The 16,109-nt window shown below is 50.8% G+C and overlaps 1 protein-coding gene across 2 annotated transcripts in view; it reads right to left on the minus strand.

The window, feature by feature from the left end:
* The window catches only part of SLC8B1 (solute carrier family 8 member B1), a 36,398-nt gene extending 23,165 nt beyond the window's left edge, over positions 1-13,233 (minus strand). Inside the window, exons 1-2 of one of the 2 annotated variants that reach the window (XM_055359187.2) lie at positions 12,501-13,233; positions 10,771-11,008 (exon numbers count right to left, since the gene is read on the minus strand). In XM_055359187.2, coding sequence (XP_055215162.1) covers positions 10,771-10,926 — 156 coding nt within the window. In that variant the 5' untranslated portion in view covers positions 10,927-11,008; positions 12,501-13,233. The remainder of the gene's footprint in view (positions 1-10,770; positions 11,009-12,500) is intronic. The other variant, XM_063694378.1, reaches the window with a different exon arrangement.
* Between the last annotated feature and the right edge of the window lie 2,876 nt (positions 13,234-16,109).

Here is a 16,109-nt window from a genome sequence, read left to right on the forward strand (position 1 = left end):
GGTGGGAGGATTGCTTGAGCCCAGGATTTCAAGACCAGCCTGGACAACATAGCAAGACCCCATCTCTGCAAAAAAATAAAATAAAAAATTAGGTAGGCATGGTGATGTGCACTTGTAGTCCCAGCTACTCAGGAGACTGAGGTGGGAGGATCACCTGAGCCCAGGAGTTGAGGCTGCAATACTGCATTTAGCCTGGGGAATAGAATGAGATCTTGTCTCAAAAAAAAAAAAAAAAATGTATCTCAATTACTCTGCACAACAGTCTGCGAGGAAGGAACTATTATTATGCCCATTAAACAGTTAAGGAGACTGAGACAATGTCCATGTGCACTCAGTGGGAGGGTCAAGGTTGGAACCCAGGCAGTTTTAGGCTCTAGAGCCCATTGTTCTCCCCTGCCTCCCCATAGAGTCTTTCACTGCAGCAGAGTATTTCATACTATGGGTGATACATCACTGAGGTAAACATTTCCCTACTGGGCATTTGGGTATGCCTAGTTTTTCAATATAGCCAATGAACTTCCTCACACATGACTCTCTGAGCACATGTGAGAAAAATGTCAGAGAAGATTTGAGAAGTGCAAGTGCTGAGTCAGAGGGTATCCTGGTCTGGGTTCCTCCAGAAGCTGACTCAGAGACAAAGATTGAGATGGGCATAGTATGTTTGGGAGACCTGAGGAACACAAACATAGAGAAAGGGAAGTGGGCCCGGGTGTGGTGGCTCACGCCTGTAACTGTAGCATTTTGGGAGGCCAAGGCTGCAGGATCACTTGACCTCAGGAGTTCGAGACCAGCCTGGGCAACACGACAAAACTCCATCTCTACAAAAAATACAAAAAAAACTAGCCGGGCTTGGTGGCATATGCCTGTAGTCCCAACTACTCAGGAGGAGGAGGTGGGAGGAGCACGTGAGCCTGGAAGTTCAAGGTTGCAGAGAGCTATGATTGTACTACTGCAGTCCAGCCTGGGTGAGAGTGAGACCCTGTCTCAAAAGAAAAAAATAAAAGAAATAGGAGAAAAGAAGTGGTACAGAGAAGGGATAGCTGCCAATGAAGGCTGGGTTGAGCCAGTTACCACCACCATGAGCTTAATCAGGAGGCTAGGGAGCTGGGATATTTATACACCAACTCCCATCAGCCATTGGGTGAGGACTGCTAGATGGAGGTTTTAGTTCCCCAGCACCTCTAGCCTACTATGCTTATAAGCGGTTCTAGAACAATAAACTGGCAACTGGAAGTCAACAAAAGCCCACCAAAATAGTACAGTCCAAAAGAAATGCTCAAGGCCCTGACAAGGGATCTTCAACATTGCTGGATTTTGCCAAAATGCCCTGGCCAAGCTCTACCTACATACACTCCCACCAGGAATGGGAAATAAGCAATTCTCATAAGCCTGCACCCACATTGGCTATGAGCAGCCTTATTCAGATCAATGTGATAGGAATGTCATTGTTAAACTGCAAGTCTGGCCAGGTGTGGTGGCTCATGCCTGTAATCCCAGCACGTTGGGAGGCCGAGGTAGGCGGATCACTTGAGGTCAGGAGTTCATGACCAGCCTGGTCAACATGGGGAAACCCCACCTCTACTAAAAATACAAAAATGAGCCAGGCGTGGTGACATCCACCTGTAGTCCCAGCTACTCAGGAGGCTGAGGCAGGAGAATCGCTTGAACCCAGGAGGCGGAGGTTGCAGTGAGCCAAGATCATACCACTGCACTCCAGCCTGGGTGACAAAGTGAGACTCCATCTCAAAAACAACAACAACAAAAAAAAGCTATGACAGTAAATTTTAGGTTATGTGTATTTCATTATAATTTTTTAAAAGCTTTGTCAAACCACAGTTCCACCTCCTCCACAAGCCCTCTCTGAACTCCCACTAACACCAGACTGGAAGTGAGATTTCTTATCTCTGAGCCTCTGGCCTTCTCACCAATTTTTGCTAAGAGCTCTACCCACCCATACAGTATCCCCTGAGCAGAGACTGAAATCCCCCAGCCCTGCCCCAACCCCTCAATCTTTCTACAGTGCCCTGTCCTCAGAAAGCACATGCCAGCTGGGAAGATGAAATCCGTGGCCAGGTAAACTGGCTCACACCTGTAATACCAACACTTTGGGAGGCTGAGGCAGGAGGATCGCTTAAGCCCAGGAGTTTGAGACCAACTTGGGTAACATAGTAAGACCCCATTGCTACAAAAAAATTTAAAAATGAGCCAGGCATGGTGGCACACGCCTGTGGTTCCAGCTACTTCGGAGGCTGAGGTGAGAGGATTGCTTGAGTCTGGGAGGTTGAGGCTACAGTGAGCTATGATGGCACCACTGCTCTCCAGCCTGGGTGACAGAGCAAGCCTGTCTCAAAAAAAAAAAAAAAAAAACTTCTTTTTTTGAGATCAGGACAACCCGAGCATAATACCCACTCAGCCACTCAGCTCTACCTTTTTTTTTTTTTTTTTTTGGAGACAGAGTCTCCCTCTGTCACCCAGGCTGGAGTACAATAGCACAATCTCGGCTCACTGCAACCTCCACCTCTCGGGTTCAACTGATTCTCCTGCCTCAGCCTCCCGAGTAGCTGGGACTACAGGCGCCCACCAACACGCCTGGCTAAGTTTTGTATTTTTAGTAGAAACGGGGTTTCACCACGTTGGCCAGGCTGGTCTCGAACTTCTGACCTCAAGTGATCTACCTGCCTTGGCCTCCCAGAGTGCTGGGATTACAGGTGTGAGCCACTGCGCCCAGGCCCTTTTTTTCCTTTGAGACAGAGTCTCACTCTGTCGCCTAGGCTGGAGTACAGTAGAGCAATCTTGGCTCACTGCAACCTCCACCTCCTGGGTTCAAGTGATTCTCCTGCCTCAGCCACCTGAGTAGCTGGGACTACATGCACACAACACCACACCTGGCTAATTTTTGTATTTTTGGTAAAGATGAGGTTTCACTGTGTTGGCCAGGCTGGTCTTGAACTCCTGACCTCAAGTGATCCACCTACCTCAGCCTCCCAAAGTACTGGGATTACAGGTGTGAGCCTCCATGCCCAACCAGCTCTACCGTCTAAGAGCTGTATCTGTAGCAATTCCCTTCCTCTCTTTGAGCTTCAGTCTCATTTGTAAAATGGGACTAATTATACCAACCCCATTGATAAAGGAATCAAATGAGATTACAGGTGTTCAAATTTGCCCTCCTCAGAGACTTTCCATGTAAAGTAGTTATTACCCCTATCTCCACTATTAATACCCAGTTTTCTGCATTCACAGCAGTTATCACAATCTTTATTTTGTTCATTTCCTTGTTTACTGAATTTTATTATTTTAGAGACCAGGTGCTTTGTCACTCAGGCTGGAGTGCAGTGGGGCAATCATGGCTCACTTCAGCCTCGAACTCCTGGGCGCATGTGATCCTCCTGCCTTTGCCTCCCAAGTAGCTGGGACTACAGGCATGCACCACCACACCCAGTTAATTTTTTTAAAAATTATTTTTTGTAGAGATGGAGGTCTTGCTATGTTGCCTAGGCTGGTCTTGAACTCCTGGCCTCAAGCCATCCTCCCACCTCAGCCTTCCATTGTGCTGGGATTATAGGCGTGAACCACCAAACCTGGCCTTAATTTTTTTTTTTTTTTTTTTTTTTTTTTTGAGACGGAGTCTCGCTCTTTCGCCCAGGCCAGACTGCAGTGGCGCTATCTCCGCTCACGGCAAGTTCCACCTCCCAAGTTCACGCCATTCTCCTGCCTCAGCCTCCCGAGCAGCTGGGACTACAGGCACTCGCCACCACGCCCAGCTAATTTTTTGTATTTTTTAGTAGAGATGGGGTTTCACCGTGTTAGCCAGGATGATCTCGATCTCCTGACCTTGTGATCCACCCGCCTCGGCCTCCCAAAGTGCTGGGATTACAGGCGTGAGCGACCGCGCCCAGCCCTGAATTATTTTTGTCTGCATTCTTGTATTTGCCCTGAGCCTGGCCTGTAGTAGGGGCTTAATACATTTGTGTTAATGGCTGCTTGAATGACTAAGTGATTTTGTGTAGCCTTTCCAACACTCCTGCGAGGCAAATGGAATGATTCCCCTTTAACATATGGGTAAGCCAAGGGTCAGCAAACTTCGGCCCCTGGACCACATCCAGCCCACCATCTGGTTATGCACAGCCTGCAAGCCAAGAATGATTCTTACATTTTTAAATGGTTGGGAGACATAAATCAAAAGAAGAATTTTCCATGACATGTAAAATTATATAAAACCCAAGTTTCCACTTCCATAAATATTTACTGGGGCACAGCCACACCCATTCGTTGATGTACAGTCTGTGGCTACTCAGGCACTGTGAGAGCAGTGAGTAGTTGTAGAAACCATGTAGCCCACAAAGCTGAAAATATTTACTGTCTAGCTCTTATTCTATTCTTTCTTTCTTTTCTTTTCTTTCTTTTTTCTTTTTTTTTTTTTTTTTTTGAGACGGAGTCTTACTCTGTTGCCCAGGCTGAAGTACAGTGGTGAGATCTCAGCTCACTGCAACCTTTGCCTCCTGGGTTCAAATTATTATCCTGCCTCAGCCTCTGGAGGAGCTGGGATCACAGATGTGTGCCACCACGCCTGGCTGATTTTTTTATTTTTAGTAGAGATGGGGTTTCACCATGTTGGCCAGGCTAGTCTCAAACTCCTGGCCTCAAGTGATCCACCAGCCTCCGCCTCCCAAAGTGCTGGGATTACAGGTGTGAGCACTGTGACTGGCCTCTTTTCTTTCTCTCTCTTTTTTTTTTTTTGAGACAAGGTCTCACTGTTGCCCAGGCTGGAGTGCAGAAGCATGATTATAGCTCACTGCAGCCTCAAACTCTTAGGCTTAAGGAATTCCCCCGACTTCAACCTCCCAAGTGGCTGGAGCTACAAATGTGAGCCCACAACCTGGCCCTACTATCTGGCTCTTTACAGAAAGTCTGTGCCCCAGGCTGGAGTGATGGTGTGCACATCCCAACCCAGGCTTGGGAATCTCCATCAACTATTCCCACCAAAACATGCAGATGCAAGTCTCAAGTTTCTGTCCTGAGCTTCCCTTATCCCATCCCCAGCTCCCACCCAAAAGCAACAGTCAGGCTGGGCTCCTTCCATACTGGGAGGGGGAGGGTTTCAATCTTGCCCTAAGCCTGGGCCTGTGGCTTTGCTGGGGCCCAGGAATTTCCCAGGGAGATAAAGTCACCCAAGGGGTTTCTGACAAAGAGGGTCCCACCCAGCACAAGGAGGAAGGACACTAGATGGGGGCCAGGGAAGCAGGCGGGCTGCCATTTCCTCCTCTGGGAGGAACAATAATAATCATATTGGGAGGCAGTACAGCTCCCTCTACTGAGCCCTCCTCTCTCATGAAACTGCCTGGTTGAAATTCTAATTTGCATCCTTCTAGGTGAGTGATCTTGGGCAAGTAAATTAACCTCAGTGTTCTCCTCTGAACAATGGGGGCAATAACACCCACATGCCTAGACAGGAATGGGATAAGGACATGGAGGCCAGGCATTGTGGCTCACATCTGTAATCCCAGTGCCTGAGCCCATGAGTTTGAGACCAGCCTGGCCAACATGGTGAAACTCCATCTCCACTAAAAATATAAAAATTAGCCAGGCATGGTGGCATGTACCTGAGTTCCCAGCTACTCAGGAAGCTGAGGCAGAATAACTTGAACCCGGGAGGCGGAGGTTGCAGTGAGCCGAGATCACACCATTGCACTCCAGGCTGGGCAACAGAGTGAGACTCTGTCTCAAAAAAAAAAAAAAAATAGGCTGGGCGCGGTGGGTCACACCTGTAATCCCAGCACTTTGGGAGGCCAAGGCAGGTGGATCACCTGAGGTCAGGAGTACGAGACCAGCCTGACCAACATGGTGAAACCATCTCTACTAAAAATACAAAAAGCCAGGCATGGTGGCAGATGTCTATAATCGCAGCTACTTGGGAAGCCAAGGCAGGAGAATCGCTTGAACCCAGGAAGCAGAGGTTGCAGTGAGCTGAGATCGCACCATTGCACTCTAGCCTAGGCAACAAGAGCGAAACTACGTCTCCAAAAAAAAAAAAAAAAAAAAAAAAGGTTGCATTATCATCATCTAAGTTTTATTTATTTATTTATTTATTTATTTAGAGACAGGTTCTGTCTATGTCACCCAGGCTGGAGTGCAGTGGCGTGATCACAGCTCACTCCAGCCTCAACCACTCAGGCTCAAGCAGTCTCCTACCTCAGCCTCCTGAGTAGCTGGCACCACAGGTGCACATCACACGAGGCTAATTTTTAAATTTTTTGTTGAGAAGGGGTCTCGCCATGTTGGCCAGGCTAGTCTGAAACTCCTGGGCTCAAGTGATCCTCCCGCCTCAGCCTTCCAACGTGCTGGGATTACACAGGTGGGCCACCAAGCCTGGCCAAAAATTTTTCTCTCTTAAACAATACTTGAATTCATCCCTTCCTTCCATCTCCACCAGCACAGAGAACAACTGCAGAGGTTCTCATCTGGCCTCCTACCCCCAATCTTACCAGAGGGGCTCTTTCTAATGTGCTCCCTCCTCCAGCTGCTGAAGAGCCCTCCTTTGCCTGTTTTTGGTCCCTGTGTTCTGCCCTTGTCAGTCTCCAGTAAAGCTCGTCTGGTCAGCTGTCAGGTCCTGGAATGCCCAGACCCTCCTGGCATTGGTCCAGCTTTTGTACATGCTATTCCTTCTGCCTGGTGCCACGATTATTTTTCCTCTATTTAATCCACGTTCACCACCCAATTCTTGGTTCCCAGGACACTTCTTGCAGGAAGCCCTCCCTGACTACTCCCAGCCTAGCTGGCCCTCCCAGTTACTTTTTTTTTTTTTTTTTCCTTTTTTGAGATGGAGTCTTACTCCATCACCCAGGCAGGAGGGCAGTGGTATGATCTCAGCTCACTGCAACCTCCATCTCATGGGTTCAAGAGATTCTCCTACCTCAGCCTCCCGAGTAGCTGGGATTGCAGGCGCCCACCACCATGCCCAGGTAATTTTTGTATTTTAGTAGAGATAGGGTTTTGCTATGTTGGCCAGGCTGGTCTCGAAATCCTGGCCTGAAGTGATCCACCTGCCTCGGCCTCCCAAAGTGCTGGGATTACAGGTGTGAGCCACCGCACCCAGGCAGGATCATAGACTTGCTTAATATCTGCCCCTCCCACTAAAGTCTCACACAGTGCCTGGCAGAGTAGGCCCTCCTAACAGTTGTGGCGCACACCGTGCTGGGCATCATCTCACCCATTCAGTCTTCATCAGAGACCCAGGAGGTTGGCACAATTGTTTCCACTTCACAGATGAGAAAACTGAGGCACAGAGAGGCAAAGTGGCTTGCCCAGGAGCACACAGCCCACCACTGAGAAGTGGCTCCAAACTCAGCTCCGCCTGAAAGTTACTCGCTGAAGCTCCTGAGGAAACTGCCCAACTGGGCAGGGGCAGCCTCCATTTCCTGCCCTCTCACTATCTTCCTGCCCTCCCTCCTCCCTGTCCTCGGGGTCAGCCAGGGAGGACACAGGGAGTCACCCCATCTCCCTGATGGCAGAGTGAGTCAGCAAGGTGGGTCCCCCAAATCTGGCCTCCAAAATCACATTACTGTGCAGTCTGTCTCGCTCTGCCCTCCCCGAGCTGCACACCCCTCCCCCAGGTCCCTCAGGACCCCTCCCCAGCTCTCTGCTCAAGAGAGACAGAGTAAGGTGGGATTGCTCTGCGTCTGGGGGAGGGGGGGAGTGAATTCACTTCCTTCCAGTCCTTCGCACCCTCTTTCCTATGTCACTAACTCAGTCCCAGGAAACCCAGAGAGGTGCACACAGAGGTCAGGCTGGACAGGAAAGGGTAACCAACTCAATACCTTGGAATTCTCATAAAAACTTACATCAGATCACATCCTCTTGTGCTCTAAAGCCTCCCATGGCTCCCACCTTCCTCCCACTGACAGCCAAGTCTACAGTGGTCCCCAGGGCCCCTGTTCTCTCCTGCCTGATCTCCCTTCCTTCTCCCTTGCTCACTGTTCCAGCCACTTTGCAAAATCTGTCATTCTGCTCCTGCCCCAGGGCCTTTGCATCTACTGTTCCCTCACTTCCCCTGGATCTTCATAAGCCATTCAGGTCTCAGTCTAAATGTCATGTCCTCAGAGAGGCCTTCCATGATAGCCTAAGCAAAGCAGCGCCCCCCTCCCCTCACCCTGTGGAATGATTTGTCAACTTGCTTCTCACCCATGACCCCACTAGAGTATAAGCTCCAGGGGGGCAGGGACCAGGCTCTCTGCTTCCTGCTATCCCCTCAGCACATGGCACAGGCCCTGGCACATAGTAGGTGCTCAATAACTATTTGTTGCATTAATGACTACTTGAAAAGGACCTAAGGTAAGGGGCTGGGGGGGGGCCTTTCCCAGCCTGCAGGCTCCCTGGATGGTGGGGACTTCCAGAAAGGCAGCTGCCCCATCTGTCCTGGGAGGCGGTGGACTAGAGGGGAAGGGGATGGATTTAGCATGAAGCAGCCAAGAGTTCTCATCCTGGCTCTGCCACTTTCCTCCTGGCCACCTTCACCTCCCTGAACCTTGGAGTCTTCATCTATAGCACAGAGATAATCACTCCCACCTCACGGGGTTTGGGGGAGGACTTGTGGGCACAGGGCTGACCTAAGTGCTCAATAACTTGGAGAGATTATCTGGCACAATTATCTGGTATGATCTCCCAGTTTTCCTGCCCCCAAGGAGCACGCTCCAAGAGGGGGTACTCAATTTTATAACCACAGTAACCACAAACCACTTTCCCATCTATCTGTAAAATGGGCTTAATTGCCTGTTGCCTGTTTCACAGGGTGGACTTGAAGGCACTTTGCAGCCTCATAAAGTTGCTGTGGGCATTGAATGCTCTCAGCCCATCAGTTTGAGTTTGGGATTCCTGCTGAAGAAATGGTGAGAACTCCAGTCCCTGGCAGCTACAGGGCACTCCAGGGGGTCATCTTGAGCAGTCCCCTGCTTTTGTTCCTTCACTCCAGATCTGCTGTGACCTCCTCTTCTCCCCTTACAGACATCAGAGCGGAAAGATGCAAGTTCTCTGTAGCCTGTCTCAACAAGCTGTGCCCTTCCTGCCCTGGGAGGAAGGCCTCTTGCCTCTAACTCCAGCGTCGTCATTGGTCCTCCCTCAGTGCTCCCCATTCAAATCACAGCACCAGCACACCCTCAGCAGATCAGGCCAGAAACCTGGAGCCATCCACGACTCCTCTCTTTCTCCCACCACTGGGAGAAAGAGAGAGGGTGGGAGTTCAATACCAGCCTGGCCAACATGGTGAAACCCTGTTTCTACTAAAAATACAAAAAAATTAGCCAGGTGTGGTGGTGTGCACCTGTAATCCCAACTACTCGGGAGACTGTGCATAAGAATCACTTGAACCCGGGAGGCGGAGGTTGCAGTGAGCTGAGATCGTGCCATTGCACTCCAGCCTGGGTATAGAGTGAGACTGTTCTCGAAAAAAGAAAAAAAAAAAAATTGAGTCAGTGGACTGGGAAAAGCAGACCCACCCTCGATCTGGGTGGGTGCAATCTAATCAGCTACCAGCACAGCCAGAATAAAAGCAGGCGGAAGAATGTGGAAAGACTAGACTGGCTTGGTCTTCTGGCCTGCATCTTTCTCCCATGCTGGATGCTTCCTGCCCTCAAACATCAGACTCCAAGTTCTTCAGCTTTGGGACTCTTGGACCTTCAGCCACAGACTAAAGGCTGCACTGTCAGCTTCCCTACTTTTGAGGTTTTGGGACTCAGACTGACCTCCTCGCTCTTCAGCTTGCAGATGACCTACTGTGGGACCTCACCTGTGATCATGTGAGTCAATATTCCTTTAAAAACTCCCCTTTACATATACGTCTATCCTATTAGTTCTGTCCCACTAGAGAACTCCGACTAACACAGATTTTGTGACCCTCTGCTTAAAACCTTCCATTGGCTCCCCACTATCGCAAAACAATTCTCACCTCCTAGCCGCAGCTTGTAAGGCCTTTTGTAATCTGCCCGCCATTACCTCTCCATCCTCCTCTCTTAACATTCTTCCCCTCACTTGCTCTGTTCCATCCATTCTAGCCTCCCTGCTGTTCCGGGAACACACTAAGCTTGTTCCTGCTCCAGAATCTTTGTACTTGCTGTTCCCTTTGCCCAGAATGCTCTTCCCCGGGGTGTCAATGTAGGTGGTTTCCTCTCTCCATTCGCTGGCTTGCCTCAAATATCACCCCCTCACAGAAGCCATCTGTGACCACCCAATCTGAAATAGTTGGAAAAGCTCACACCCTCCCCCATACCACTTTAGCTATTGTGTGCGGGGCACTTAGCACATCGCCACCTGAAATGTATATGCTTACTTCTCTTTTTTTTGTTGTTGAGACAGAGTCTTGCTTTGCCGCCCAGGCTGGAGTGCAGTGGTACAATCCTGGCTCGCTGCAACATCCACCTCACGGTTTCAAGCGATTCTCTTGCCTCAGGGTTCTGATGATTACAGGCACCTGCCACCATGCCCGGCTAATTTTTGTATTTTTAGTAGATATGGGGTTTTGACACGATGGCCAGGCTGGTCTCCAACTCCTGGCCTCAAGTGATCCTCCTGCCTCAGCCTCCCAAAGTGTATACGTTTACTTCTTGATCTGTCTGTTCAGGAGACTGTCAGCTTCCTGAGAGTAGTGAATTTTGTCTCTATTGTTCCCTGGTATATCCCAGGCTGCGGTCAGTGCCTGGCACATAGTAGATGCTCAATAGATATTTATCAATTGGAGGAACACAGCCCCACTCAACCCCAGGTTCCTACCGGGATACTCACGTCTACCACGGGGGTCTGGTTCACACCTGAAGCTGGAAACTGGGGGCTAATGTGAGCTCCTGTAGACGAGCCCCTAGTCCCAGACACTGTCTCCGCCATTAGCAGCACACAAAGCACACTCAGTGCCCAGCGCAGATTCAGCCATCTGCCGGCCATCTGCCCCAACGGGGCCTGGCCCTTACTCTCCACTTCCCTTTCTGCAGTAGCTCAGTTCCAAACAACTGGCGGCTCCGGTGGCCTGCAAGGTGGGAGTGAGAAGGGGGGACAACATCACTGAAAACCCATGGACACAGCAAAAGGGGCTGGAAGACTCTAGTTAAGGAACTGCCTTCCTGCCTCCAGGCAGCAAAGTTAAGCTGACGGAGAAACCATGTTCTGCACAGTCTCGCTGGAGGGGCCCAAGGCCCTGCCCATTCAGCGTGCAGATGAGATACGCCCTTCTTCCTGAGAACCCATGAAAACCTACCCAGTCCCACCTGGCCCCCAGCCTGAGGCCAGAATGCCAGGGCTACAAGGGACTAGGGACTTGAGCCAAGATTCAGTCTCAGGCTTCTGGGGCCAGCTGGGTGAGATACATGTGGAAGTGGGCAGTGGGCGGGATTGCAGAAGCCATCAAAACAAAACAAAACAAACTCTACTTCTAGGGGTGGACTTGGCCTCTGGGCCACCAGTTTGAGACGTAGAGAGGCTTGCCCACCACATTTTACAGAGCCCACTAAGCAATGCTGTTGTTCTGTGTCTTACAAGGAGCCAAGCTTTACATGGATGACCTCATTCTATCCTCACGACATGCCAAGAGGGGGTAGCATTAGCATTCCATTTTACAGATGAACTAACTGAGGCACAGACAGGTGAAGCCAGGCTTGTTTCCCCCCTGCATCACGCCTCCCTCATGCAGTCCTCAGAACAATTCTGGAAATGTCACCCCCCCCCCACCCCCCACCCCGCCCTGCACAGCAGGGAGAGGGGCTCAGAGGAGTTTTTTTTTGTTTTTTGTTTGTTTGTTTGTTTCTTCAGATGGAGTCTCACTCTGTTACCCAAGCTGGAGTGCAGTGGCGCAACCTCAGCTCACTGCAACCTCTGCCTCCCGGGTTCAAGTGATTCTCCTGCCTCGGCCTCCCGAGTAGCTGGGATTACAGGCACACACCACCATGCCCAGCTAATTTTTGTATTTTTAACGGAGACGGGGTTTCACCATGTTGGCCAGGCTGCTCTCGAACTCCTAGCCTCAAGTGATCTGCCGGCCTTGACCTCTCAAAGTGCTGGGACTACAGGCGTGAGCCACCACACCCAGCAGAGGAATTCCGTAACCTGCCCAAGGTCACACAGCAAGAGGGTCACAGAGCCCACAGCCGCTCCGACAGGGAACTTAAGGGCAAGAAGGAAGTTGAGTTGCTCAAAGACCGCGGGTTAGCAGTGGGGCCGGGCTGGTCACCACCACGTGCCTCTTCCCTCAAGACCAGGGCCAAAAGGGCTTCAATATATTTCAAAGGAATTAAACTGGAAAAACAAAAGTCCTCAGCAAACTAAATTTCCTGTTTTGGCTTTTTCATGTGTTCTACGATGAGTATGTCTTATTTTTGCAATCAGGAAACCAAACCCCATAAAAACGTTTTTTTCTTTAAGTCTGCGCAGGAGTTTCTCAATGTACTGGCAGCCTGAGGGGAGGGAGAGGAGGGAGGGAGGGGAAGAGAGGTCAGAAAGGCGCCTGTCCCAGCCAGGTTCCTTACCTGTCCACGGAAGACACGGCCCTTCCTCTTCTATGGTTCTCCCGAACCCCTCCAACTGGAGTCCGAGTTACTCTATTTGGCACCAAATTGAAACAGGACACCCCTGGTTTCAAATTCGTCTCGGCCACTTACTATCTGTGTGGCCTTAAGGAAGTCACTTCACCTCTCTGGGCCTCTTATTCCTCATGTGTGAAATGGACACAAATGCTGGCCGACGGGGTATACAATAAGAGCTCAATAAATGTTCGCGTCCCTGATGTCCCCAACACCTGAAGATCAGCATGCGTCTCGTCTCTCTTTGCTGCCGATTTATTTTACTGATTCACTGGTGAGCATTTATTGAGCGCCTTCTGTACGCGTGGGCCGATGCCCAGCGCTCGGATGGTCACCGACCTGCTAAGGGACAGGGGCGGGAAATCGGGGCTGCGCTTCCCAGGAAAGAGACCTCAGGAACATCTCCGTGCTCCGTTTCCCGTCCGGACGGAGGTTGAGAAGTCGAACTCGGGGCGCCCGGGTCCTCCGGCCGCGCGGGGAGGCGGCTCTTTCTTACCTCGGGCCGGGCCTGGGACCAGCAAACTCCGAACCTCGACCTCGCAGGGCCTCGCAGCCTTCCAGGTCCCTGGCCGCCGGACCGACCTTGCGCCAGCGAAGCCGCCAGTCCGGGTGCCCCGCCTGCTGCAGCGTCCGGGTCCCTACTCTTCCCGTCCGGGCCCGCCCCGGCTCGCCCCGCCCCGGCTCGCCCCGCCCCGGCCTCGGCCACGCCCTCAGGACTCGCCCCCTCGGGACATGCCCCAGAAGGCTCGCCCCGCCCCTGCCCTTAAAGGTACAGCTCCCGGGGAGCTTCCTAGGGTCTTCCCACTCTCCACCGTCCTCTCCCTCCGCTTTGAAACTGAGATACAAGCCGATGGGTAAGGACTGCAGGAAGCCGGAGAGGGACATTTAGAGGGTGAAAGTAGGAGGTTCATTTCCCGAGGGTAGAGGGACCAGAGGGTGTCAAGCTGCTCCTGGTAATGAATGGTGATAAAGAGGTTTGGGAAAATCCCAGGTGGAGAAAGTCCCACCCTGCCCACGAAAGTTCTGGCGGTTTCACCTGAAATCCTTCTGAGATTCTAATTGGGTTCAACATTCCCCTCTAGTAGCATAGCTTTTTTTTTTATTATTTAAATTTTAATTTTTTAAGCCAGGGTCTCACTCTATCGCCCAGGCTGGAATGCAGTAGCAGCTGTCACGGCTCACTAAAGCCTCGACCTCCGAGGCTCAAGCAATCCTCCCACCTTGGCCTCCCAAGTAGCTGGGACTGCAGGCAAATGCCATCTTGCCCGGCTAATTTTGTTCATTTTTTGTAAAATGTTCTTACTATGTTGGTCAAACTGGTCACGAACTCCTGGGCTTATACAATCCTCCCGCCTCAGCCTCCCACGTAGCTGAGACCACAGGTATGTGCCACCAAACCAGGCTAGTTTTTAAAATTTGTTATAGAGACGAGGTCTCTATATGTTGCCCAAGTTGGTCTCAAACTCCTGGTCTCAAGCGATCCTTCTGCCTCTGCCTCCCAAAGTGTCAGAGCTGTGTAAACCAGAGCAACTCCATCTCGAATGGGGCTGGGTAAAATGAGGCTGAGACCTACTGGGCTGCATTCCCAGACGGTTAAGGCATTCTAAGTCACAGGTTGAGATAGAAGGTGGGCACAAGATACAGGTCATCATAAAGACCTTGCTGATAAAACAGGTTGCAGTAAAGGAGCCAGCCCAAACCCACCAAAACCAAGATGGTGACAAGAATGACATCTGGTTGTCCTCACTGCTGCACTCCCATCAGCGCCATGACAGTTTACAAATGCCATGGCAACGTCAGGAAGTTACCCTATATGGTCTAAAAAGGGGAAACATAGATAATCCACCCCTTGTTTAGCATATCATCAAGAAATAACCATAAAAATGGGCAACCAGCAGCCCTCAGGGCTGTTCTGCCTATGGAGTAGCCATTCTTTTATTCCTTTACTTTCTCAATAAACTTGCTTTCACTTTACTCTGTGGAATCACCCTGAATTCGTTCTTGCGCGAGATCCAAGAACCCTTTCTTAGGGTCTGGATCAGGACCCCTTTCCTGTAACAAAAGTGCTTGGATTACAGGTGTGAGCCACCATGCCCACCTTTTTATCTAATATTTAAAATTTGTATTTAATTTTTTCCCTTTTCTTTTTGCTAACCTCTGTATTGTTCCAATTTTAGTATATGTGCTGCCGAAGGGGGCACATAGCATCGTTTTTAAAAGAACGTGGCAAACAAATCAAGACCGAGGAGTTAGTGATCTGCTGATGGATGTACCAGTATCTCCCCCTATTTCCAGTTTCCCAGCCTCCTGGGGGAGCTCTGTTCATCCTGCCTTTTCTTCTGTTGGGGGGATGGGGGAATGGGAGGAGGCGGGCATGGGGGCTGGACCTGGGGTCCTTAAGGCTGGAGTGTGTCCTCCCAGGCCACTCCTGCCTGCAGCCCCACTTCTGCCATTAGCATGCATCTAATCACCCCATCTCTTATCCTTAGGGTAGGACCTGCTTCCTCGTCATGGGCAGGACCCAGGCCCAACGCCAAGCCTGGCATTCAAGGCCCTTCAGCATCCAGCCCTAGCACACCTTTCTGAAATCGTCTTTCACCCCTACCTCCACCTCCTGCCCAGTAGTGTTCCCTGTTCCCTGAACGTATCGGCCTCTTGCTCACAGCCACCTGCCTCTGCTCCTTCCGAGCCCCCTGCCCTGATGACACCCTATCTCTTTTCCACCTGACAAACTCTTACTCGTGTTGTCAGGCTCAGCTCAGAGGTCACCGCCACTAGGGGGTCTTCCACCCTCCTCCCGACCCCTCCACATGGCCACAGGGCTCCCCACCTTCAGAACACACCTCTAATTCCCACCTCTGGGCAGGTGACATTGTGATCTGGAGCACGATGTGTTTGGAATCGCAGAACATCAGGTTTCTGTAGGACCTTCTATAAACACTTAGAGCCTCTCTTTGAGCCTCAGTTTCCCCCTTGGTGAAATGGGAGTGATACTAGTACCAACCTCCTGAGGTCCTTCCAGATGTTTTTTCTTATCTTTTTTGAGACAGGGTCTCCTTCTGTCACCCAGGCTAGAATGCAGTGGTATGATCTTGGCTCACTGCATCCTTGACCTCCTGGGCTCAAGTGATCCTCCCGCCTCAGCTTCCCAAGTAGCTGTGACTACAGTCGTGTGCCACCATGCCTGGCTAGTTTTGTTCATTTTTTGTAGAGACAGGGTCTCACTATGTTGCCCAGGCTGGTCCTGAACTCCTGGGCTCATGCAATCCCCCCACCTTGGCCTCCCAAATTGCTGTGATTACAGGCGTGAGCCACCATGCCTGGCTGAAATAGGACACTGTGAAGAGCCCCAAACCCCATGCTGGATGCTGAGTCAACACTCCCTCAGTGGAAGGATTTGTTGTCCCTATTAATTATTCCATTGTTGGCTGGGCGTGGTGGTTCGCACCTGTAATCCCAGCACTTTGGGAGGCTGAGGTGGGCAGATCACCCGAAGTCAGGAGTTCAACACCAGCCTGGCCAACATGGCAAAAACCCGTCTCTACTAAAAAATAC

The sequence above is a fragment of the Gorilla gorilla genome, chromosome 10, assembly GCF_029281585.2.
Source record: "Gorilla gorilla gorilla isolate KB3781 chromosome 10, NHGRI_mGorGor1-v2.1_pri, whole genome shotgun sequence".
Classification (NCBI taxonomy): Eukaryota; Metazoa; Chordata; class Mammalia; order Primates; family Hominidae; genus Gorilla; species Gorilla gorilla.